Source organism: Pelobates fuscus, chromosome 2, assembly GCF_036172605.1.
Source record: "Pelobates fuscus isolate aPelFus1 chromosome 2, aPelFus1.pri, whole genome shotgun sequence".
In the NCBI taxonomy this organism is placed as follows: Eukaryota; Metazoa; Chordata; class Amphibia; order Anura; family Pelobatidae; genus Pelobates; species Pelobates fuscus.
In genome coordinates, this window is record NC_086318.1 from 386,102,948 (window position 1) to 386,126,952 (window position 24,005).

The 24,005-nt window shown below is 42.5% G+C and overlaps 1 protein-coding gene across 1 annotated transcript in view; it reads left to right on the forward strand.

Moving 5' to 3' along the window:
• The window catches only part of TLR5 (toll like receptor 5), a 76,862-nt gene extending 72,906 nt beyond the window's left edge, over positions 1–3,956 (forward strand). Inside the window, exon 3 of the mRNA XM_063441424.1 lies at positions 718–3,956. Coding sequence (XP_063297494.1) covers positions 718–3,325 — 2,608 coding nt within the window. The 3' untranslated portion in view covers positions 3,326–3,956. The remainder of the gene's footprint in view (positions 1–717) is intronic.
• Positions 3,957–24,005: the final 20,049 nt, after the last annotated feature.

A 24,005-nucleotide genomic window follows, 5' to 3' on the forward strand; every position in this document is an offset into this window, starting at 1 on the left:
ACTCTTGCATTCGAACTCTGTGGTATCTAGTTACTCCTCTGCAGAGGGACCTGTCTCTGGTCTTCCATGCCCCTATGCATGGGTAGCAGGTGAGGGACTATGTTATACTAAAGGTGGTACATGCCGATGGACAGTGGTTGGGGCAGTTTATTGCTAGAGAGGGGGACCTACCCATTAGCGGTGGATGGGGGATATTATTATAATAAATGGGGGGGGGAATATAAAAGAGAGGCATATATATTGGTAAGATTTGAGGCTACAGGGAACAACTATCATGTCCCTCCTTTGTTTTAGTATTGCTCCCACCCACTGCTATTGGGTGGGGCGAACAATGGCAGGTTCCCCCTCTGGCAACAATCTGCCCTTACGTGTTGCCCATAGGTGGGTGCATGTGGGAAAATGGAATGTCTATTCCCTTTTATCATCATAATAAAGCCTCCACCCACTGCCCATGGGTAGGGACTGGGAGGTTGGACAGTGATATGTGCAGCCTTGTCATTATTTTCATAACCCCATACCCAAAGCCAATAACTGGTGGATAGGGGGTGGGGGGGCAGTAGTATTCCCTCCTGATATTATTATATTTTTCATTCCCATGGGCAATGGGTGGGGGGAAACATGAAAATGATCAAAGAAACGATTACTAAATATTAATGTAACCATATTTCTTGTTGTAAAATAAATCTAACCATTTTTTATTTTTATTTTTTTGATCAGGTGGATCAGGATATATCATCTTGTATATATTTTTGGGGAATCATTATCACTTTACATGGACATACCAGAATGTCAGGTAAATAACGGATATGGCATCTTTCGTGGATGTAACCTCACTGGAATTCCTCTTGTACAAACCGAAATTGGAATCCTTGATTTAGGTTTCAACTACATTTTGGAAATAAATGCGTCATCTTTTCCTTTTCTGGAAAAATTATTTAAACTTCAAATTGACAGTCAAAAAACTGAGAAACTAACAATCCGAAACCACAGCTTTCGAAACTTGCCGGGACTAATTGAATTGGATCTCTCATATAACCGAATGCTCATACTGGATTCAGAAGCCTTTGCAGGTTTGTCATACTTGCAAAATCTCATACTGTACTACAACAATTTGACAGGATCAATTTTGGAAAATGATTATTTTAAAGATTTGAAATCTTTGGAGTACCTAGATCTTTCTAGTAACAAAATATCGTATCTGAAACCCAATCCATTATTTTATTATCTTTACAACTTTCATCTACTGACGTTAAAATACAATCACATCTCACGTATTTGTGGAGGTGACCTTCATAGCTTTGAAAGAAAAATGTTTACTGTCATGGATTTATCAAATAATAGGTTATACGAATCAGGTCCCGATGTCTGGAAGAGTTGCGGAAAACCTTTCAGGAATATTCAGTTTGATACCCTATTGCTCGGTAGCAATGGATTGAATGTGGACTCGTTACAAAGTATTACCAATGCTTTGAATGGAACCAAAATAATGCATTTAAAGTTGGCACCTCACATTATGGGAGCCAGTTTTGGTTTTCATAACCTTAAAGATCCAGATAATACCACATTTACAGCCTTAGTGAACAGCGATCTGCAAATTCTTGATATATCTGATGGAAGCATTTTTTCTCTAAACCCGTATACATTTGCAAATCTTTCTCAACTTTTACTGCTGAATCTTGCTGAAAATAAAATAAACCGCATAAATAAGTATGCATTTCATGGACTTAACAGCCTCCTTCATCTTAACCTCTCCAACAATTTACTTGGAGAACTCTATGAGTACACATTTGATGGACTTCCAAATGTAATACACATTTATTTGCAACAAAATCACATTGGAGCAATTCGTGATGACACTTTCAAGCAACTTACAAAATTGGAACTTTTGGATCTCCAAGATAATGCAATTAAACAGATTAGGTTCTTTGAACAAATAAATTATGTACAAGTAATGTACATTGGCAGAAATAGGTTGAAAGCAGTTGGCCAGACATATGTGAATACAACCTTCTTTGATGCTACACAAAATAATCTGGAGAATTTGGGAGAACTGTATTGGCTTTCAAATATTCCACAAATTAAAGGTATAATCTTAAAGCAGAATAGGTTGTCTTATTGCTACCCTTTTTTTAATATTTCCAAAACAAATTCCTTGATCTATCTGGACCTATCTGAAAACATGATACAGTTAATATGGGAAAAGGGTCAATGTTTAGATGTTTTCCATCACCTTTCTAGGTTGAAAGTACTAATTCTTTATGGGAACCACTTTGCTTTTATTCCAGATGGCATATTTAATGGATTATCATCTTTAAAAAACCTTAATTTGTCTCATAACTCTCTCACTTATATTTCGAATGGAATATTGCCTTTAAATCTGGAAAAACTGGATTTGTCCAATAACCAGTTGCTTTCACCGAGTCCAGAATTATTTACCTCCATCCAGTCACTTGACATAACAAAAAATAATTTTATATGTGATTGCACACTAGTGAGCTTCATAATGTGGCTAAATGAGACAAACACAACCCTTTTAGGCTCTCCGAATGACATTTATTGTATGTTTCCTACAAACTTCCTATATCAACCACTTCATAAATTGAATGTTGACGGCTGTGATGAAGATCTTGTGTTGCTGCCACTGAGATTTTCTCTCTTTGTCTTTACAACTTTGATTATTGCTATTTCTGTGACATCAACAATAGTCTATAATCATTTCAGAGGAACTTGTTTTGGCCTGTTCAAGAGAATCACAACATCGGTGTTGGGTGGACCAAAGTCTGAAGGCTCATTAGGAATGCACCAGTATGATGCTTACTTGTGTTACAGTAAAAAGGATTTCCAGTGGGTGCAAAACTCTTTCCTTGAAAACCTTGACTCCCATTATTGTGAAAGGAACCGCTTCCATTTGTGCTTTGAAGAAAGAGATTTTGTTCCGGGTGAAGATCATATTATGAATATCCGTCAAGCCATCTGGAACAGTAGAAAAACCATCTGTATTGTGTCAAAGCACTTCCTTAAGGATGGCTGGTGCATCGAAGCTTTTAACTGTGCTCAAAGCAGATACTTTACAGAACTAAAAGATGTGCTTATCATGGTCGTTGTGGGGACGTTATCTTCATTCCAACTAAAGAGACATGAACCTATTCGAGCTTTTGTGCAGAGGAGTCAGTATATGAAATGGCCAGAAGACTCCCAAGATGTAGACTGGTTTCTTAGTAGACTTTCCTATAAAATCCTAAAAGAGCAAAATGTAAAGAAACACTCAAAAGTAACAAAAATATCGTCTGCTCTGGAATTGCGAGCTGTTGCAACAGTTTCATAAGCCCCGTAGTATGGTTCTATAATCCATGCAGTTTTTACTAAGTTTCTGGTTTGCCAAAATGTGAACATACAAATTTAGTAGGATATAGAAGAAATGTTTAAATGCAGCTTTAATGTTGCTTTTCTTTTTAAATTCAAAAAGAAGTACCAAAGAAGTATGATTGTTTCTCTCGTGTATTAGTGAGCTTAAAGGTAGCGCTGCTTCAATATATTGGTAACTAAAACAGGAGAATTTTCTGCTAAATTTGGAATCGTAGAAAAGTCATTTGATAACTGGAGGAAAAATGGCTAATCTGTACAAACCTTTGATTATTATTATTATTATTTTTTTAAATCTCAGCTATCCTCTTGCTTTAGTAAGAGCACACTATATGATTTTCATTCAAGCATCTAGTTACTGTCAGTGTTCTGTTATGTTCTTTATGTATTTTTAACAAGCTGTGTATATGTTGATGACATTTGTTATGAAGCTTATTGCTATTTTTAAATCAATACCTCAGTTGTTGCCATTTTTTTTATTTTATCATTATTAATTTCAAAGTACTTATAAATCCTGAAAGTTAAAGGATAACTCTGTGTCTAAAAATGCACATAGTTTTTTATGCATAATTAAAGGGATACTATAGTCACAGGGTTAATGAAGCGGTTTTGATGTATAGATGATGCCCCTGTGGTCTCACTGCTGAATTACCTGCCATTCAGGAGTTAAATAACTTTGTTTATGTAGCCACACCTCCCTGCCTATGACTTACACAATCTTCTTAAACACTTCCTGTAAAGAGTCATCAAATGTTTACTCCTTTATTGCAAATTCTGTTTAATTTATCTTCTGCTCTGTTGATAGGTCGCTAGACCTTACAGGAGTCTCCTGCATGTGAATAAAGTTCAATTTACAGAGTAGGAGATTAAAATGTTTAAAGTAAGGTAACAACTGATTTGAAAACAAAAGCATTTTTTTTCCATGCAGGCTGTGTGAGCCACAGCCAGGGGAGGCGTGGCTAGGGCTGCATTAACAGAAACATAAGTGATTTAACTCCTAAATGGCAGACAATTGAGCAGTGAAACTTCAGAGGCTTGATCTATACACAAAAACTGCTTCATTAAGCTAAATTTGTTTTGGTGACTATAGTGTCCCTTTAATTGTTCCAAAATATGCATTTATTAAAAATTCTGCAAATATTATCTAAGACCTATACACGTACCTTTCAATAGCTGCAGAACTGGTCTCTTTAGATAAAGAATGTCAACCACATTTTTGCCATACACCTACTGAAATCTTAGGGTTGGGCATTATCCAATCAAATGACTGTCATAGAGAAGCACTGATACCAAATCTATATTGCAAAGCTTATAATAGAAATAGGTGGGGCTTTTTTTTTTTTTTTAGATTTAGAGATTAGTATACAAAAGGGTATGACATATAGTCAAGCAGGGCGGGTAGCTTCTTTCATGGGACAAACATTCTCCATTCTCGTTATTTAACCATTCTTACATAGTTTGACACTGAATAATGGTCCATGGATGCCCACCGCTTACCCCACACTGGAGGGATGGCTAAGGCAGAGATTTCATTCTTCCTTAACATAACAACATGGGGTTAGCTATAATAGGCTGAAAGAAGAAAGCTGACCCTCTAAGCCAATCACTGCCACCCAAAAAACAAAAGTTTAACACTGAATGGAAGGGCTCTGCCAGGACACTCCAGACACTATAAGCACTTCAGTGAGATGAACCGTTACAGTGCCTTGAGTGTCCCTATAAAGAAAGATAAATATCCCAATCTAAAAAAAAAACATTAAAGGGCCAATAATGGTCATTCTAATAGTCTGATCCTTCAAGACCATGCTCTAATCCTTCTGATTTAGCGTTAGCTGGTTTATGTGAAAATGTTTTTGCTAAACAAGAAGCACATTCCGTAATTTTAGTGTTGAAAGATCAAATTGTGACGGGTTATCCTAAAGGAATTAACATTTAGTGATTCTTCAAACAATGCACATTCTAATCTTACCATTTCAGATTTATATGTTTGTGCAACATGAAAAAAAGTTCAAGATTTGGTTTGAAATGTCAATTTGTTTTGTATTTTACCTGGGAAAAACTGTATTAATTAGTAAAATATTCACTGTCCTTATGTTAGAATTGTTTGACAGAGCTCAGCAGTATTAAGGTATTTTTAAAACACCACTAATTTTACTATCCATTGTAGGCTTCGCTTATTCAAGTATATCTTTCATGAAAATACTACGTGTCATATGTTAAGCGAACCAATATTCTACCTAATGTAAATATTACATTTTATATTATGCTGCCACTTGCATACTTGAATTAGAATTCATACCTAGATGGGTATACATAGTGCCTCCATGTTTGGAAAAATAATTGTAAAAATGAAGTGTGTTAAAATTCACAACATGATAGCTTTGTCTAATTTCTCATAGTTAAGCTTTAACTACCCAAAAAATCAATAGTGCAAATTTAATTGGACGACTGCAATACTTAGGATACGAATTTGCATGTAAAATACTGCCAAATAGTATAAGGACAGTAATATAGCAAGTATGTGCACAATGTGGAAAAAGAGTCAATAAGAAGCTCTATGCACCTCATAGTGGTGTCCCCTATACCACTTTAAAATCAACAATATACGTACATAAACAAGATGGAGCTTCTTAAAATGGCAGTATAACAGATATTCTGTAAAATAGAATGTATACCATAGTGCAATACAGTAATGCAAAATAAAATAAGGGATATACACACAATGAAATATCACTCACAAGCCTGGAGTCATAATCTCATATGACTCGGATGGACAGTAGTTTTATAACAAGATCTGATTTATTAAATAGTTTTTATTTATAAATTTGTGTAGATATTAAATATGCTAGCATCTTACTCACAAAGTATGCCAGTAACATGTGTACTAGTGCTGAGTGCAAACAAGCAATGTTGTGGGATTTGTTTGGTGCTTCCCCCAATATTTAAAACAAGGTTTTTTTTAATGTTTGATGGGATTTCGATAATGAGACCAGAAAGCAAACCATAGAGTTGATTCTATATATTACTAAGCCTCCCAACCATCCCGATTTCAGTGGAATAGCCATGGTTTTCGGGTCTTGTCCCTCTGTCCCGGTGTTGTTCCCTGGTGTCCCACTTTTAGGGGAACTGTTCCTGACAATCATTAGACATGCCTGCGCTATGCCACGGCATTAGAACCCTGCAGACAGCACTGAAACAGCGCTCCCTGCGTGATACACGCCTGGTTGGTCGCCCTATGTGATGGGCAGGCAGCATTGGCTGTAGGTTGACTTGTCAATTTATAGACGGACCTGTCCTGTTTCTGTGTGGGTCCAACTTCTTTGGGCAGAGCCAGTGACACAACCTTTTTACACTCCCACCAGAGTCCAGCTTGACGGGCGCTGTAGTTGGGAGGTAAGCATTATTGGTGTTTGGTGTCGTAATGTACAGGCGAAATTCTATAACCTGAAAGAGACACAAAGGGTTATTTACTAAAGCGAGAATTCCAAGTGAATTCAAAGAGAATCTTCTCGCTTTAGTGAATAACATTGACAATCATCCACACATTTTTCTAATTCCATACAAATATTTCTACATTAGAAGACAAAACATATCATATGTCTTCATTTCTATTATTTAAATGGACACAATATGCTTTAGTGGTCACATTTTAAATGCTTTATAAAGGTAAACCATTCAAATATGGAGAGAATAAATTTTAAAAATACCTAACTAAAACTGCTCAGACATATGTGTACAGCAAGCAGACTACTCCAAAACCGAGAGGAGGCTCTATCAATCAGGGTTTCTTTTGTTCCTTATCCCATGTCCATCAGGAGTTGTGGAATACGTAGTTTAGCCCCCAGTTGATGTTCCCCTCAGCAAATAAGATCAGTGAAATGGCCAAATAAACTGATAAAAAACCCCACTGACACTTTTAATTTTTTATTCATGGCCAAATTCAAAGTTTTGCAGCTATAAACCACAGTAAGCAGAGAGATGGAGCACTTCTTCATTCAAGTTATTACATTATGATGCTTAGAGTGAACTTTTAGGTGATCCCTTGCTTTATCTTGGTCATGTGACTATCCCATTGCTAACCTGTAAAACACAGGTCTCCATTCCACCCACATCCGATGAGCTATGAGGAATTTGGGGGGGAGGCTGAGCACACACCTCCAATTCATTACCCATCCTGTTGGCTGTGGTGTTTACTAAAAGAGCTGCTTAACCCTGCACCTTTGCTATGGTCCTCCATATTGCAGTATGTTCCAGGACATGCTGAATCATTTGGGCCCTTTAGTCCGTCTCATTAGAATGCCAGACAGATGCACAGTTCCTTTGGTAATACATAACAACTGTCCCCGGTTCTTAGAATCCCAAGGGAATAGCTATAATTCTACACTAGGTATTAGTATACTAGGGGCTACGTTCTTGTGTGCTATACCGACAAGGCTGTGTGTCATTGCCTTGACATTTCAACCCATATGGCAGTTGACAGTTATGACATTTATTGAATTCAGGTATGGTGTATTGTGCATGAAAATTGTGAGTGTAAATTGAGCCTCCTTATTATCTTATATATTTTTTTTGGCAAACATAAAATGACCTTGAATATATTTCTTTAGGTAGGGTGAACTGACGAAGAGCAGAGATTAGATTATTTCCAATTTTAGAAACCTGTTTCTGGTATCAACTTTTTGTAAAAATCTGTTTGTGTGTTTTGTTAGGGTGTCTGTTAAAAAATATCAGCAACATAAAGTACATATTTTTAAATAAGCTACTTAGAAAAATGAAAACATGGTTTATTGTTAGTACAGAGAAACGTATTATACAATGTAATGTGTCATTAAAGACCTTAAGCTCTTATTGGTTTCTGTGTTTAAGATATGTGAATAGTAAATGTGTCTGTCTGTTTATCCTGTTTTCAAATGAAGATTCTTGCACAGTGATGGCTACACATGGTACAGAATATGCTTGTAATCTGCATAGTCCAAGGCGCTCTATCACTTTGTTTGACTGGATGTCATGGGATATGTAGTCCTCAAGTGCCAGAGTTATCCATCACTGCACAAGGGGCTGCCTGGAAGGGTAGATTATTGCACTGCATATCATAAAAAAAAATCTTGTTGTGTATTACTTATGTCACAATACTTTAATAAATTGTATTTTTATATAACAGGCTAGTTTGTCATCATTGTTTCTTCCAGTGTTTAGCTCAACAACATAATGTTAAACTCTTATGGTCTATTAATAAACGTTAAAGGTAAACTATCATCTCTATAGCATTTACACCATTGAAGATCACCTATCACCGTCTAAAGATCGCCGTTTTTTTCATGCGTAGATCTTTTTTCATTAGTAAACGTTTTTCAGCGGCACTCTCTGCATGATCCTGCAAGTAGGGGGCTGGCCAGGAGGCTGTCTGTCAGTCTGGCGTGCTTGAACCCAAACTGACACACTCCCTTCAGTTAGCAGACATGCCCACATTCTTGCCCACATTGCATGCCAGGCCTACCCATTGTGGTCATCACCATTAACACCCCCTAGAAGACCGGCCCATCGCTCCCTATTGCATACACCCAAAAAACATGAGATGCCATCCAGATATTTCTAACTGAATGGCATCTCACTTCTCCAAAACAGAAGTTTCCCTCCAACACCGTTACTTAAGTCACAGACACACCCAATATGTCAGCAGTTACAGGTTTCCTTCTCCCAGGATTTCCCAATAGAGGAACAGATATATGGACACACAGCACACCTATAGTAAGGGAACCAAAAATAGTATAACACTGTTTAGGTGATCACCTCCTACTGTGATAGAATACTTGCATTTACAGAGCTGTTAATCACGTGTCTGTCTCCCTCCATATCAATGGCACTACCATCAGCTCTATCTCACAGGCTCACTGCATTGGCCTTTGCATCAATTCCAACCCCTCCTTCACCCCTCACATTGAGTCAATCTACAAATCCTGTTGCTTCCATCTCAAAAACATAGCTCGCACCCATCGTACCGAACACCAGATGCAGCAAAGGTGCTCGCACATGCTACTATCATCTCCCTCCTTGACTACTGCAATCAGATTCTCACTGGTTGTGCATGCTCCCAGCTCACTCCGCTACAATCTATAATGAATGCTGCAACAAGGCTTATATTCCTGTCTTCCCACACCTCCCCCTTCTGACAGTCCTTACATTGACTTCCCAAAAAATATAAGTCACAACTTAAAATTCTGGTCCTTGCTTACCAATCTCTTCATACCACTGTTCCGGTCTACTTATCCTCACCCATATGCAAAGTATGTCCCATTCAGGTCTCTATTGAAGACCCTGTGGCGGAACTAATGTAGAGAGGGCCCTGGTGTAAAAAAGATTTTTGGCCCCCACTCTAGCGCAAGGGTGGCCAAAAGTTAAATCTCCATTTGCTGCACAACACAATGCCAGCCGAATATCTACCCTTTGCCTATCCTTTCAGGGATGTATTTAATTATATTTTTGTATGGAATATGTGTGCATGCAGGGTTGTTTGTATATACTGTTGCCATTGGAATACAGTGGTGTACTTTTATGTATTGTTTGAATGCAGGGATGTGTTTGCACATAGTGCTGACTTTTAAATGCAGGTGTACTTTTGGTTGCAAGGGTATGTTTGCATGTATTGTTGGCATTTATGTTTCAGGAAACATTCTCTGACTGGCTTTGGTGGGATTTGAACCTCTGCTTCTCTCTCTCTACCACTGCAGACTACATGTTGTGCAACTGTGGAATCTCTTATCCTGCAGCAATTCGTGAGTGTTGTCTGTTTGATACTGACCTACCTGATGTATTCTGGTTGCTGGGTTTTGTAGGGCACCTGATATCTCCCTTCCTATTTAAGGAGGACTATTTGCCCGCTCAAGGACCTTTCGTGGTTTCAGAATCCTTGATGATATTCTGTTCTGATCTTCATTCTCTGTTATTTTGTAAATTTGTTTTTATTGTTGTTTTAACAGCAACTGTTTGTTATATATTTTCATATTAGGAAAAGTGTGGGACTCGCAGGTCCCGTATTAAACATGCATACAATGTTATTAGGCAATTGTGTGAAGTATCTATTTTGGCACGCAGGCCGGGAGCATCTGTGGACTCGTAGGTCCCATATCTTATACACGTATTTTCCTGTTGTCTGGATTCTTCACTTTATGTTTTTGGTTCAACGAGAAATAACATGAATAAACAATTCTAGTAACGTGTTGGTCTAGCTTTCAGGAATGGTTGGAACGTGTGGTGTTAGATCCTAGTGTATGTTGGATTGTCAGGTCCGTCTTAGTTGTGTAAGTCTTCCCTCCGCCCCTCCTGTGTCTCGTGTCATAGCCTCATGCGAGTCGTGCGGCTGAGTTGTTTATGTGTGTGGTGTGAGTACCCTTGGAGGTATGTTTTTCATGTGTGTGTGTTTTTATTGGATTTTTATCCATATAGTATCGGTGATCACATTCGGCAATGAGACTCGCAGGTCTCCAATATCGTCTAAGAGTGTGTGGATACGCAGATCCGAGTATTGCTACACATGTAATAGGATTTATCGTTTGTCCTTTCCAATTGATTTCCATCTGTGTTGTATCCAGAGGTAATGTGGCCACAGTGTTGGTTATCGGTAGGGTGCGCTTTGCATAATGCAGAGCTATTGTGTGTGGAGTGTCATTATTCCCTGGCTCTCGTGTATGTCTTCCTTTCTATACTCCCCATGTTCCCTACTACGGTTAGGTAAGAGTCATGTCTGGTGTCTGTTGAGTCGTATGTGGGGTCAGTTGTAGTCTTTTGTCATTCACTTGTGTCTACGTAGGTGGTGCTCATATTAAATGCGCTGGGGGTGTGTGTCTGTTGCTGTAGGCACGGGTGTTTACCTATCAGTAGGGTGGTGTGTGAGCCGTCGTCAGTTTGGGAAGTGCTTCTGGTATTTGGGTAGTGGCTGTTGTAGGAGTATCCTAGTGAGTCTAGGTTTGGTTAGTTGCTTGGTCTGAGGAGTGGGTAATTGGGGCTGGTGGTCTAAAGTGTGTGTTCGCCTACCAGGTGTGGTTAGTTACATGCTGGTGCTGGATAGGATGGCTCGTTGTTGGCTGCTATGTCGCTATTACATTGCCGATTGCTTGCATGATAGGATGGTCGGGAATTTACGTGTTATAGGAAGGCTGGTGTGGTTGTGTTCCTGGATTGTGGTTGGTGTTTTAGGAATATTCTTGGGGGCAGGTGTGTAGAGCATTGATTCGTATCTTTTTAGTATTTGGCGTTTGTTCATTTCCGTTTGGGGGGTTGCTTATATTGTTAGTTCGCATTGTTATGATTCTGAGCAGTATTGAGTGAGAACCATTGTACTCTTGCAGAGTAGTGAGGTTAATCCGTCTTTTAAAGGTTGCTATTTAGGCAAGATTTTGTGGTTTGTGTAGTTGGTATGTGTGTGTTTCTTTAACGTTCTGGGCGTAATGTCTTCGTATTATGTTTGTGTTGCATGTCGGGTTTCCGGGTTTATGTGTTGGTCTGGTTTAGTGGTGCGAAGTCCTACAAGGGAATTGTGTGTGTGTGGTATGTCATCGTCGAGTGACGGTTAGATCAATTTTGTTAGGTGTGTCGTGTGGTGTATTGGGTCAGGTGGGTGGTTCTGTTTGAGAGTTATCTTTATATGTCAGTTGTTTTGTTGATCTAGGTGATTGCATGGGTGAGGTTCCCGTTTGATCATGTTGGTCTTGGGTGTGGGGTCTGTGTAGGATCATTGTGCAGGGTGGTCGTTATGAGTGTGTGTTTGGGTGTTCCGTTGGTTGTTCTCCACTGCATCGTGTTGTGTTCCATTAGTTTTGTGAGTCTAAGCCTGTGGTAGTGGTACCTCTCGTGTGGATGTTGATTTGTGAGTTTGTTTGGTTTCAGTGCGGTGATGCATTTGGGGGGCGTGTGTGGTGAGGGTGGTCGTGTGTGGTGGGGGCATGTTGTTGTGTATGTGTTCGTGTGTGGTGCGATGTGCGAGGGGACTGTATGGGTGCAGGACTTGTTTGGTGTTTTGGGTGTTGTTTCGTTCTCTCAGCTCCCCCCCGTCGGCCCCGTCTCGCTGTGTATATAATCCATGGTTGCCATTTGTCTACGTGTTTGGTGAGAGTATCTGTCAGAGTTGCATGTATCTCTTCTGCAGCTCTAATTTCTTCCACTTTGGCGAGCCATTGTTCCGCCGTGGGGATTTGAGTCCGTTTCCAAAGGGTGGGTATTAGTGCTTTGGCGGCGTCTAGTAGATGACGGAGGATCGATCTTTTATATCTTGAAATTGGTTCGTGTGTGTGGTGTAGGAGTATGTTTTCAATGGATAGCTGTGTCGTGGGTCCCAGGATGTCTTTGATGCGGGTCGTGATTTGGGTCCAGTACGGTTTGATTTTGGCGCACTCCCACCATATGTGTTTTACTGTTCCCTCTTCCAGGCCACATCTCCAGCAAGTCGCCGGGGTGGCGGGGAATATTTTGTGTAGGAGGTCTGGGGTTCTGTACCAGAACGTCAGTAGTTTGTAGTTCATTTCTTGGTAGGACGTGCTGGTGGAGGATTTGTGGTGGAGTATGAGGATTTTGTCCCATTGTGCGTCTGTGAATGTCCTGTCCAGGAGATGTTCCCATCGTCTTTTGCAGGGTAGGACTGTGGTCTGTGATCCCGTGATTAGGTGTTGGTATATGGTGGAGGTAGATTTCAGTACGGTCGACTTTCGGTCGCAAAGTTCTTCGAACCATGTGAGGGTTCTATGTGCCCCGGTCTTTTTAATCCGGTAATGTATGGTAGTAGTGTGCCAACTGTGTGTATCTGTATATGTGCATGGGTTGGCGTGCCTTCCATCAGTTGTTCCAGAGGTTTCAGTCCGGTGTTGGTTAGGGTCCTGTGGAGGGGAATGAAGTCTCCTTCCCCTAGGAAGGTCCAGGCGCTGGTGGGTAGTCCACCCCCTAATTGTTGGTTATACGTCAGGGTGGTCATTGGGCTTGGTGTGGGAGAGGTCGTTGTTGTTCTCCGTATTACTGACCATGTCTGCAGAGTTTGGTTCGTTGGGGAGAGTTTGTTCGGTTCCCCCTGCGTTATTCTTTTCGTATTCCAAACTGAGGCGAAGATGGAAGGATTGTCGGGCGTGTTTCTATCTAGAGCTACCCATTGTTTGTGTTGGAGATTGGTGTGCCATTCCAGGATTCTCTGTAGGGCTGTCGCTTGCTGATATTTCCGTACGTCTGGGAGTGCTAATCCTCCGTTTCGTCTGGGTTGGCAGAGGAGTTCATATCGTAGGCGTGGGCTTTGTCCTTTCCATATGTATGTTAGGAATGCAGTCTTCAGGGTAGCGAAGAATGTCATCGGTATCGATATGGGAATTGTGTGGAAGAGGTTTTAAGAACCGCTAGACGGCCTAGCCATGAAATGTGTGGGAAGTTCCAGGTCCGTAGGTCTTGTTGAATGCGGGCGAGGAGGGGGGTGAAGTTGGTTTGGTATAGGGAATTCGGTTCCGTCGTCACCCATATCCCCAGGTATTTCATTTTGGATTGACACCATCGAAATGGAAAGCTCGAGGCTATGGTTCTATGGTTTCCCGTTGGATCGGTTATATTCAGGAGTTCGCATTTGCTTAGGTTGAGCTTGAGGCCCGAGAGGCATCCATAGTCTTCAAGCTCTTTCATTAGGCAGGGCAGGGTTATCCTAGGTTGTGTGATGAAGAACAACATATCGTCCGCGTATGCGGCAACCTTGTGTGTGGTGTTTTTCCATGTATATCCCTGATGTTGTTATTCCGTCTTATTGCTTCCAGTAGGGGTTCGAGCGTGAGCGCGAATAGAAGTGGGGATAGGGGACATCCCTGCCTCGTACCATTACGGATCAGGAAGGGTTCTGTAAGGGCTCCGTTCACTCGCACTATCGCAGTTGGTTCGCTGTATATTGCCTCTATCCACTTTAGTATGGTATCAGTGAATCCTAGCAGGCGTAGTACCGTTTTCATAAACGTCCAGTTCACGCGGTCGAACGCCTTTTCGGCGTCCGTGGACAGCAGGAGGAGTGGTGTGTTGTTTCTCCTGGTGAGATGTTGGATGGCGAAGACTCTAAGGGTGCTGTCTTGGGCCTCCCGTCCCGGTATAAATCCTGTTTGGTCAGGGTGTATCAGTGTTGGCATTAGCATGCCTATCCTGGTAGCTAGAATTTTGGTGAATAATTTTGTGTCGATGTTTAATAGGGAGATTGGCCTGTAGCTGCTGCAGATCTCCGGGTCTTTTCCTGGTTTGGGGGGTTACGGTTATCGTAGCTGTCAGTGATTCGGTGTGGAACCCGTTCCCGTCTGTGATGGCGTTTAGGGCTTTTGTGAGCTTGGGGAGTAGGATGTCCTGGAGGCGTTTGTAGTAGTCTAGGGTCAGTCCGTCCGGGCCTGGTGCGCGGCCAGTTTTGGTCTTTTTAATGGCTGCTCTTAATTCGCCCTCGGTTATCGGTAGGTTGAGTGTTTCAGCGTCTGCTGTGGATATTGTCGTGGGGAGGTGTTCCTGTATGAAGTGTGTCATGCGGTCTCTTTTAGAGCGTTCTTGTGCTTCAGTGCCCAGTTCGTGTGTGTTGTATAGAGAGGTGTAGTATGTGAGAAATTCCTTTGCGATCTTCCCCCAGGTGTTGAGTGGTCGTGTCTCCTTGCGTTTTCAGTCTGTTTACTTGTGCGGGTTGTTGTTGCCCTCTGAGCATGTGTGCAAGTAGTCTCCCTCCCTTGTTCGCATGTAGGTAGAAGAATCCCTTCGATCGTCGTAGTTGGCGGGTGTGTCTCTGGAGTAACAGGGTGTGTAGTTGCCTTCTGTTGTCCAGAAGTTCTTTGTACGTGTCTTCCACTTGGCTGCGCTTGTGTTGTGTTTCTAGTGTCTTGATTCGGTCTATGAGCTCGGACATTAGTCTGCCTGCTTCTTTTTTACGCTGAGAAGCAAGTTGTATAAGTTTGGCACGTATTACGCTCTTGTGTGCTTCCCAGATAGTCATGTCCGAGACATCACCCGTCTCATTTTCAGTGAAATAATTTGTTAGAGTCTGGGTGATTTGCATCTTCAGTGGTATGTCAGTCAGTAGTGTGTCGTTGAGTCTCCAGGTCCTTTTTGAGGGTCTTGTGAACGGGGAGTCAATCTCTATGGAGACTTTGCTATGGTCCGACCATGTCGCTGCATGTATGGTAGCGTTCTGGAGTCTCGTTAGAGCTTCCTGTTGTATAAACAAGAAGTCTATCCTGGAGTACCTCCTGTGTATGATCGAATAATGGGTGTAGTCCTTGTCTGATGGGTGTATCGTTCTCCAGCAGTCGATCAGTCTTAGCGTCTTTAGAGAGTGGCGGATGTTCTTTATGTCCCTTTGCGGGATGCTGCTGTGTCCTGTGGAGGAGTCCATGGTCGGGTCCAGGGGTACATTGAAGTCTCCTCCCGTTATCAGTGTGCCTTCCGTAAAATCCGCCAGTTTCTGTAGTGTGGTTTTTAGGAAGCGCGACTGGTTGTTGTTAGGGACGTAGATCGTTGCTAGTGTGTATCTACGGTGCGATATCTCTCCTTTGATAAACATGTATCTGCCGTTCTCATCTATGAGTGTGTCATGTTCCTTAAATTGTAGCGTGGCTGCCAGCAGGATCGCGACACCCGCTTTTTTAGCGTCGGGATGGTTGCTACAGTAGCAAGTGGGGTAGTGTTTGTTTCGTAGAGCGGGGGCCGAGCCTTCCCGGAAATGTGTTTCCTGTAAAAGGGCTATTGCCGTTCTTTCTCTCCGTAGTTCCCGTAAAAGGAGTGTCCGGCGCTCCGGCAGGTTCAGTCCTCGGCAATTTTGCGTGGTGATTCTTATTGGGTCCGGTCGGTATGCCATCTTGTTAGAGCCCGATTGTCGGTAAGGTGTCTTAATTTATGTCGGGTTACCGATCTGTGGTTCTGTGCCCGATGGTCGTCCTTGGGGATGTTGCTCGTCGAATGATGTCGCAGGCCTTCTATTTGATCCAGTGGGTATTCCAAAGGGGCGTAGCCGCGGGGCGCGAAGTGCGGGGGGAGAAACGAAGGTGAGTGTTGTTCCTGTGGGGTGGTGAGTGTGTGTCTGTGTGCGTGTGTGTGGGTAGGGTGTGGGTGTCCGTGTCCCAGGAGTCAGGTGCGTGCCGTCAGTCCTATGCGGTGCGTGTGGTGTGTTGTGTGGAGCGATCCCTTTGCGGTCTGAGGTAGTGAGTGGTATGCGTGCGTGTGAGTGTGAGGTGTGTAGGTGTGTAGGGTGTGCGATGCTACTCTAGGTAGTGGTCAAGGTGGTTCTCTCCAAGGAGAGGGAGTTTGTGTGCCTACGGTAGTATTCGGCGGTGTCCCTGTGGATAGGTCCCAGGGGGCCCCGTCTAAACCCCGTAGTATCGGGTGTGCACCACGAAAGAAGTGGGAAGCGCGGCCGGGTGACGGTCGGCTAGGGTCAGGCGCCTACTAGGGATGTGGGTGAAGTAGGTCGGGTGTGTCCCAGCTGGGTTGTCCTGTCCATCCACGTTAGTGTGGCTAGGATGTACCTATAGTTTTAGCTGTTTGTCGTCAATGGTTTGTGCCGTAAGTTGCGGGTTATGATGTCGAATTGGTCGTAGCCGTCCGTAGCTACCTGGAGTCGTCTCTCCCTTAGGTGCATCCCCCCTCCCACTGTGTATGGGGGCGTCTCCTGTAACGTCGTGGGACAGTGGTTGGTGCCCCCCCGCCCCCCCCCCAGGTAGTAGCTTGATATGTATAGGTCCTTTCTGTCTGTCCCTCTGTTGTGTTTTGTGTCTTGATGCAGTGCGGCCTCGGCTCCCTCGGTCTCTCCCTCCCGCTTCACCCATGTATTGTCTTGTCATAACTAGTTATTCCGTAGTTGGGTTTGTGAGTACTCTATCTATTATTTTACTTCCATTTAGATCTTGGCGTGAGTATAGGTTTCTCCCGTCATGGGCGTGTGGGTGGGTGATATGCGGAGTGGGAGAGGGGACTCCGGGGTGGCACCCAGTGCCTGTCGCTTCGTTTGGTGGCTGTGTGGTCTGCGGTTCCAGACATGACTTGTATGATCATAGCGTCTGTGTGGGTGGTCAGCTCTCTCTGGTGACCTTGGTTAACCTGAGAGTCATCAGCGTTTATGCCACAGTAACAATTTGTGTCCCATTCCCATTCATCCCCTCCCGGCCCCCCACCCCAAATAGCTGTCATCAGTATTCACCTTCGCCATTCCGGTTCGGTTGTGGGTTCCGGGACCGCAGGGGGGGGAAGTGGGGGGGGGGGGAAGTTAGTGACAGCGGTTGAGAGGGGAGAATTGGATATAGTTAGAGGTCTTGTGTTTTTTTTTGTTTTTTTTTTAAAGGGGGGAGGGGGGGAGTTAGGGAGGGGGGAGAGACGGGTTAAGGTTCCTTGAGCGGGTAAGTTCTCCTGGTCGGGCCGCCTCAGACCCCCCCGTAGGGACCCCCCACCCAAATCTATTCTAATGCTTTCAGTCCCCTAGTCAGAGTACCTGATGATGGTCTGTAAGTCATCCCTTACAGCGGAGCGTTGTGTGTTCTTGTCAGCGTTCCATTCTTGCAGCGGAGTGTTGTGTGATCTTGTCAGCGGTCTAGTCAGGGTGTCTGCGGATGGTGGTGATTCGGAGGTGTGGGGCACACGGGTGTGAGCCAGGGTCAGCCGTCGGTGTAACGGCTACTCTTCCGGATGTTCCAGGCCGGCCCGGGGGCCCTGGGGCGGACCGCCCGGCGAGTTCCATCTTCTCCTTCTGGTTTGCCTCTGCGGCATTGGTCTCGGCTATAGTGGTAGAAGCACCCACTTTGGTATGGGCGTCGGTGGTAGGCCTAGGCGTTGCAGGAATGGGGGTACCTCCTCAGGCCATTTGGCTATGACCCATTCGTTGTTGTGCCTTACTTGGATGCTGAAGGGGTAGCCCCACTTATAGGGTATGTTCTTTTCTCTGAGCAGGGTGGTAACTGGTCTCAGGGCTCGTCTATCTTCTAGGGTCATTGGCGAGATGTCATTGAATAGCAAGACCTCTGCTCCTCTAAAGTTCCAGTGGGGTCTGGGCCTCGCTTTTGTAATAATCAGTTCTTTTAGTGGGAATGAGTGGAGACAGCAGATTATGTCTATGGGGATTCCTTCTGAGGGTCGGGGCCGGAGTGCCCTGTGTGCCCTGTCATATTTTATAAGTACTGGTGTGTCCTCTTTAAGTATTATACGGAATAGGGAGGTGAGTATTTCCTCTACGTTCTCCCCATCTGGTGTCTCCGGTACCCCTCTTACCCTGATATTATTTCGGCGTCCTCTGTTATCTTGATCCTCTAGTTGTCTTCTCATCGCTAGGATCAGAGCCCCCTGTCTTTTCAGGGCTGTATCAGTGGCAGCAGCATGGGTTTCTGCCGTCAGCTGCTGTTGCTCAATTGTGTGTAAGCGGGCCTCGTGGGCCGCGACGTCAGTTTTCAGGCCTGCTAGTTCTGCCTTAAATGCCTCGTGTAATGAGGTGGTGAGGTGCTGCAAATCATCTTTGGTCGCCATAGACATCGTTATGCGCTTGAGATCTGCGCCGATGTCTGCCAGCGTGGTGTGGTCGGAGCTGGCGCTCGATGAGGCTGGGGAGGAAGGCGCCATTTTGGAGGACGGGGTCCCCGGAACGGGCCCGGTGGTTGCGTGGAGGTAGTCATCCATCGGTCCGGACTGTGACCCCGGTAAGGTGTTCCTCGGGGGTTTGTGGCTGTTCAGCCCGTTTTGTGCGGCCCATTTGCGGAGGTGTGCGAGGTGGTACACCGTGATTTGTGCTGTTGTGGATCGGAGCTGCGGAGTTAAGCGGCCATGTTCTCCGGCGTCCAGGCCACGCCCCCCATTCTCTGTTATTTTGACCCAGCTTACCTGACTACGTTTTGCAATCCTGCCCTTGTGTATATGGCCTTCTGCCTGATTTTGTGTTCCAGTCTCTGGCCTGTCTAGCTACTAAACCTGTGTACCAGATCCTGGCTTATCTGACTTCCTGTTACATATACCAGTCCTTGGCTTGTTCCTAACATTGCTTTTCTTCATGCTCCCGACCCTTGACTGTGTCTGGTATTGTGGTTTTTTTTTTATTTTGTTCCTCTTCTTGCCTGTAACGTTCTCTTATTCTAGCCCTGTTGTTTACTAGATCTACCTTTACGTTAGCCCGGCCACTCTAAGGTCCGATAATATGCCTCTTCCTATCGCTCTGTCTTTGCCTGGTTAGTTCATTGCCTCTTACCTTGCTGAGGATCCTTTAGCCAACCCTGACAGTATGTACATATACACATACACTGACACATACATACATGCTTACACAGATACACATACACATTGACACACATGCAGATACAAACTGACACACACACTCAGATACATGCTGACACACAGATACAGACACATACACTCACTGACACATAAATAAATACAGACACGCACACACTGACACACAAATGCACTGACACATACATGCTGAGAAACAAATAAATATACACACTGACACAGGTACACACATATACATACAATGCCACACACATAGATGCACATACAAATACATACATAAACACAAAAATTAGATCATGTTTAAATTTTTAGCCACCCTAGTGTTAACATATTTCTAGCCAACACGCTTTATATTTTTAGCCACCTTGCTTTTAAGTGCTGGAGGGTGGCTTCCCTGGATCCTGCTGAACACTGAAAAACAAATGTCTTCAAGGAGGCATATCAATGATACTGTTAACAGCTTTCCTTCACCTCAGTAATCCACCTTCTCTAGTGCAACTATGTGATCTAAAAAACAATCCTTCATTGTAAACTCTTCTAGTACCCGTCTTTTCCATACATAAAATACATCCTACCCTCACCTCTAGTGTTATTTCACCCCACTCCACTTAAAATGTCAGCTTGTTTGAGCAGGGCCCTCATCACCTTCTGTTTCTGTACGTCCAACTTAATGTGCGCACTGCCCACATTAAAGATGGCTTATCGACGCACACGCACATTTTGGGGTCAAAGGCCATGTACTAACCAATCACAGCACTGAGAGGCATATTTAAATCCTGTAATGCCTTTTCTCCGTGCCCTGTCGTGGTTTCCACTTGTTGGTTGTCAGAGAGCGTGTTCTTGGTATATTTTTCTGGTTATTGACTTTGGCAATTGTTTTTGACTTTCCCTTCTTCTGGTATTCCTGACCCTTGGCTAGTTATTCGTATTGTCTCATTCTGTATCCCCGACCTTGGCTTGTTCGTTGACCATTCTCTTTTACGTTAAGTCCGGCCATTCTAATGTCCGGAATACGTTGTTTGTGTTAATATAGTTCTGCATGTTGGGTCACACAGTAATCGTGACAGTGTTCTGAATAGGGCAGCTCCAGGCAACTGTCATGCGAGCCCCAGGGAACTGTGCTTAGAACTCTATAATGTACAGCTACCTGAGGCTACACAGAGTTTACTGTCTAACTTAGATGGAAATGAGAGTAAGGAGCAGGAATGGAGATAAGGCTGGGGAGGGAAAGGAAACTGATTCTGTGACTGGGGAGGAAAGTATGGATACCGATGCAATAAGTGAGGGAACCAAATTGTAGGAAAGAAGGGGGAACAAGGAGAGAAGAGGAGGGAGTAGATATGGGAAAGCAGTGGAAGGTGGGACAAAGAATATCAGAGAAGAAAGGGAGCAAAACTAATGACGCCATGTTGTATTAAAGGTAAAAAGCGGGAGTTGGAGGGGAAAAAAAGATATCAACTTTGTTGAGAGGTATGAAGTGCAGCAAAAGGTTAGAAAAAAAGCCCAAGAGAATAAATGAGATGTGGGAAGAATATATATACACAAACACACACACAGAGTTGGATGAGATATTTTTGGAATTTTAGTTTTAAGCCCAGTCATACTGTTTTGGCATAATTTTGCCTCTATATAATCTAATACTGTCACCATGTGGCCGTAGTTGGTAGTGTCAAAAAGTACCGAAGGGTTCAAAAGAATTGATTTATAAATGAATATGTTCTAAACACACACAGTAAACCAGTTATAAAGGATTCAAAATAATTAACTTATAACTTTATATGTTCTAACCACACACAGTAAACAACTAAACAAAATTAACATAAAAGATGACTTCCAACAAAAATAATGTAAAATAAAGGTAACACAATTCAAATATATCTGAAACAGAGGAGCAAAAACAAACACAAAAATGAATCCACCAAGAACAGCTATAAAACTGTTGCAGGAATTCCAATCGAAGAAAAATTAAACATACACCCACAGAGCCGGTCACAATAATCCACAATCCATAATTGACGAGTATTAGCGATACTAATGATCCTTTCCTACCAATAATTATAATATTTTACTGTGAACTATTAGTACGAGATTCCTAATATTTTCCGATATATAAACTAGTGTTTTATTGTTCTACATTGTTATTGCTTTAAGTAAGGTAAACTGATTTGGGACTATCAACGTGCTCGTTTCAGTTTGGTCAGAAATGTTTTGGATTAGAAAAAAGGAACAAGTCCTAAAAAAAAATAGTATTATATTATTCTGCATTACTGGACTAAATGAGATATATTGTTGATTAAATATCTACTTGGTCAAGTGACTGTGCACATAATAAAAACATAAGAGTTAAGGCAGACTCCATGCTGTAGTGGTTATGGTGTGAGGATTGTCTTGTTGACCACCAGTTTAAGTAGTCAGACCATTTGCAAAGTTTTGACAACTTATCTGGGGTGCACTGAGAGCTGGCCAACTCCTCCATTGAAAAGCAAAAGCTCTCTGGTGTTAACTAGCCTGGTGCCAAATGGCTTAATTAATTGGTTGACACAGCCAATGAGCCTGCAACAGGGCTTACCTCAGGGGAGCTAGCTAAAGCTCCATGCAGGAGATTATGACCAGCTCCTGGTTTAACTATTTACATTGGGGTGAACACCGGGGCACTCCAACATTGAGAGCTGTAACCTTCTTCATGCAGCTACAATTAGATCTCCAAAGCCAAGCCTTGCAGAGCACCATTTTGTTTCAGAACACTTTGCTAAATCTTCCCCGTAGTATAATATTTCTGCTATGAAACACGTTAGGGGAGGGAGTACTTCAATTATAAAGTTAAGCATATTAAATATAAATAAATATAATAAATATTAAAGATACTTTCCAGAGCCCTCAAATCTATTTTACATGTGGTTGATTTCTATAATCAGCAAACAATTCCTTATTATTTATTTTTTTTACAACAGAGTCCTAGTCAAAGAGTGTTAGTCTTCTCTGACAAAACAGACAGGGCCTCACTTAAATGAGGGGTCAGGCTGTGTACTCTACACATGATACATATTTTAGCATTTGGTGTTCATCAGCAAGGGGAACCAACTAAGGTAGAGCCCATCGTGCATCCTGCAGCGAGCGAGAGAACTTGAGAAGCCAATATATCATACAATCCTCATTTGGCCTGGCCTTCCACCATCATATTCTCTCTTGAGAGAGAAGTATGCTGAAAGTGAAAAACAAAACATTGGATTCGAGTAAAATAATTATATCCAGGTGTTCAAAATTGGGAAAAGAAAGTTGTCTAAAACCTCATGTTACCCTGTGCATTGGACTGGCCTGTAACCAATGTATGGATGCCCCAGGTAGACAAAATGTCCTCCTACATTCATTCATAGACAGACAACCTAGAGGAAGCCAGCCAAAAAGCTGAGACTTAACTTATTGTCATTTTTTTTAAGTATATTTGTTGCACTTTCTTTGTAAGGAAAGTTGCTTATTTTAGCAATTAAGTTTAAATTATTGTAAAAATTTTTTTTTTTTTTTAAATGACTTTTGGGTGCCATTTTCATCGATCAGATGCAGAGATCATAGTTACCAATATTTGAAAGTGTCACTAATACTTTTATGTCTAATTTCCGGTGAATATTATCTTGCAGACTATTTTTCCTCCAGTACATCCCTATTCACAGCAATATTCTTCTGGATGTGTGGTTTACAGGTCTTACCTGTGACATTTCAATAGACTTTAGTTAGTGACAGAACTAAATGAAGACAGGGCAATCATTTTTTTTTTATCTCAATAAAACAGGAGTAACCAAAAGGTAGATCCTCAATTGCTGTAAAATTCCCACGATTTCTTGGGAGATGGGAATCTACCATATGCCCATCCATTGCTGGGGTGGATATGTCTGTGGTGTCTAAGTGTTTGAATATAAGAGTGTTTTATAAGGAGTATGTGAATACAGGGGTGTATATATTTGCAGCTATGGTGTTTGAGTGCATGGGGCGTATTCGTCTGTGATGTTGGTGTTTGAATGTAGGGGTGTATTTGTTTGTAGTCCCTGTGTGTTTGAATGTAGGCATGTTTTTATATGTGTTTGTGCTGTTGGCAGAGGAATGTAGGGGTGTATTCAAATATGAATATACAGACGCCCTTACAAACATATACACACATTCGCACAGATATACTCAAAGACACACACACACACAATGGAACACAGGTACACACACTCTCACAGATACACACAGACAGATACTCATACAGACATACAAACACAGATACACAAAAATACATATAAAAAATATATATATTAAAAAAAATACATATTTTTAGCCAACCTGTAGTTTCCATACATTTTGGATACAGGAGGGTGGGGTCCAGTTGGAGTAAGTTGTATCAGAAGACAGTAGGTTTGGGGCTGGCTGTG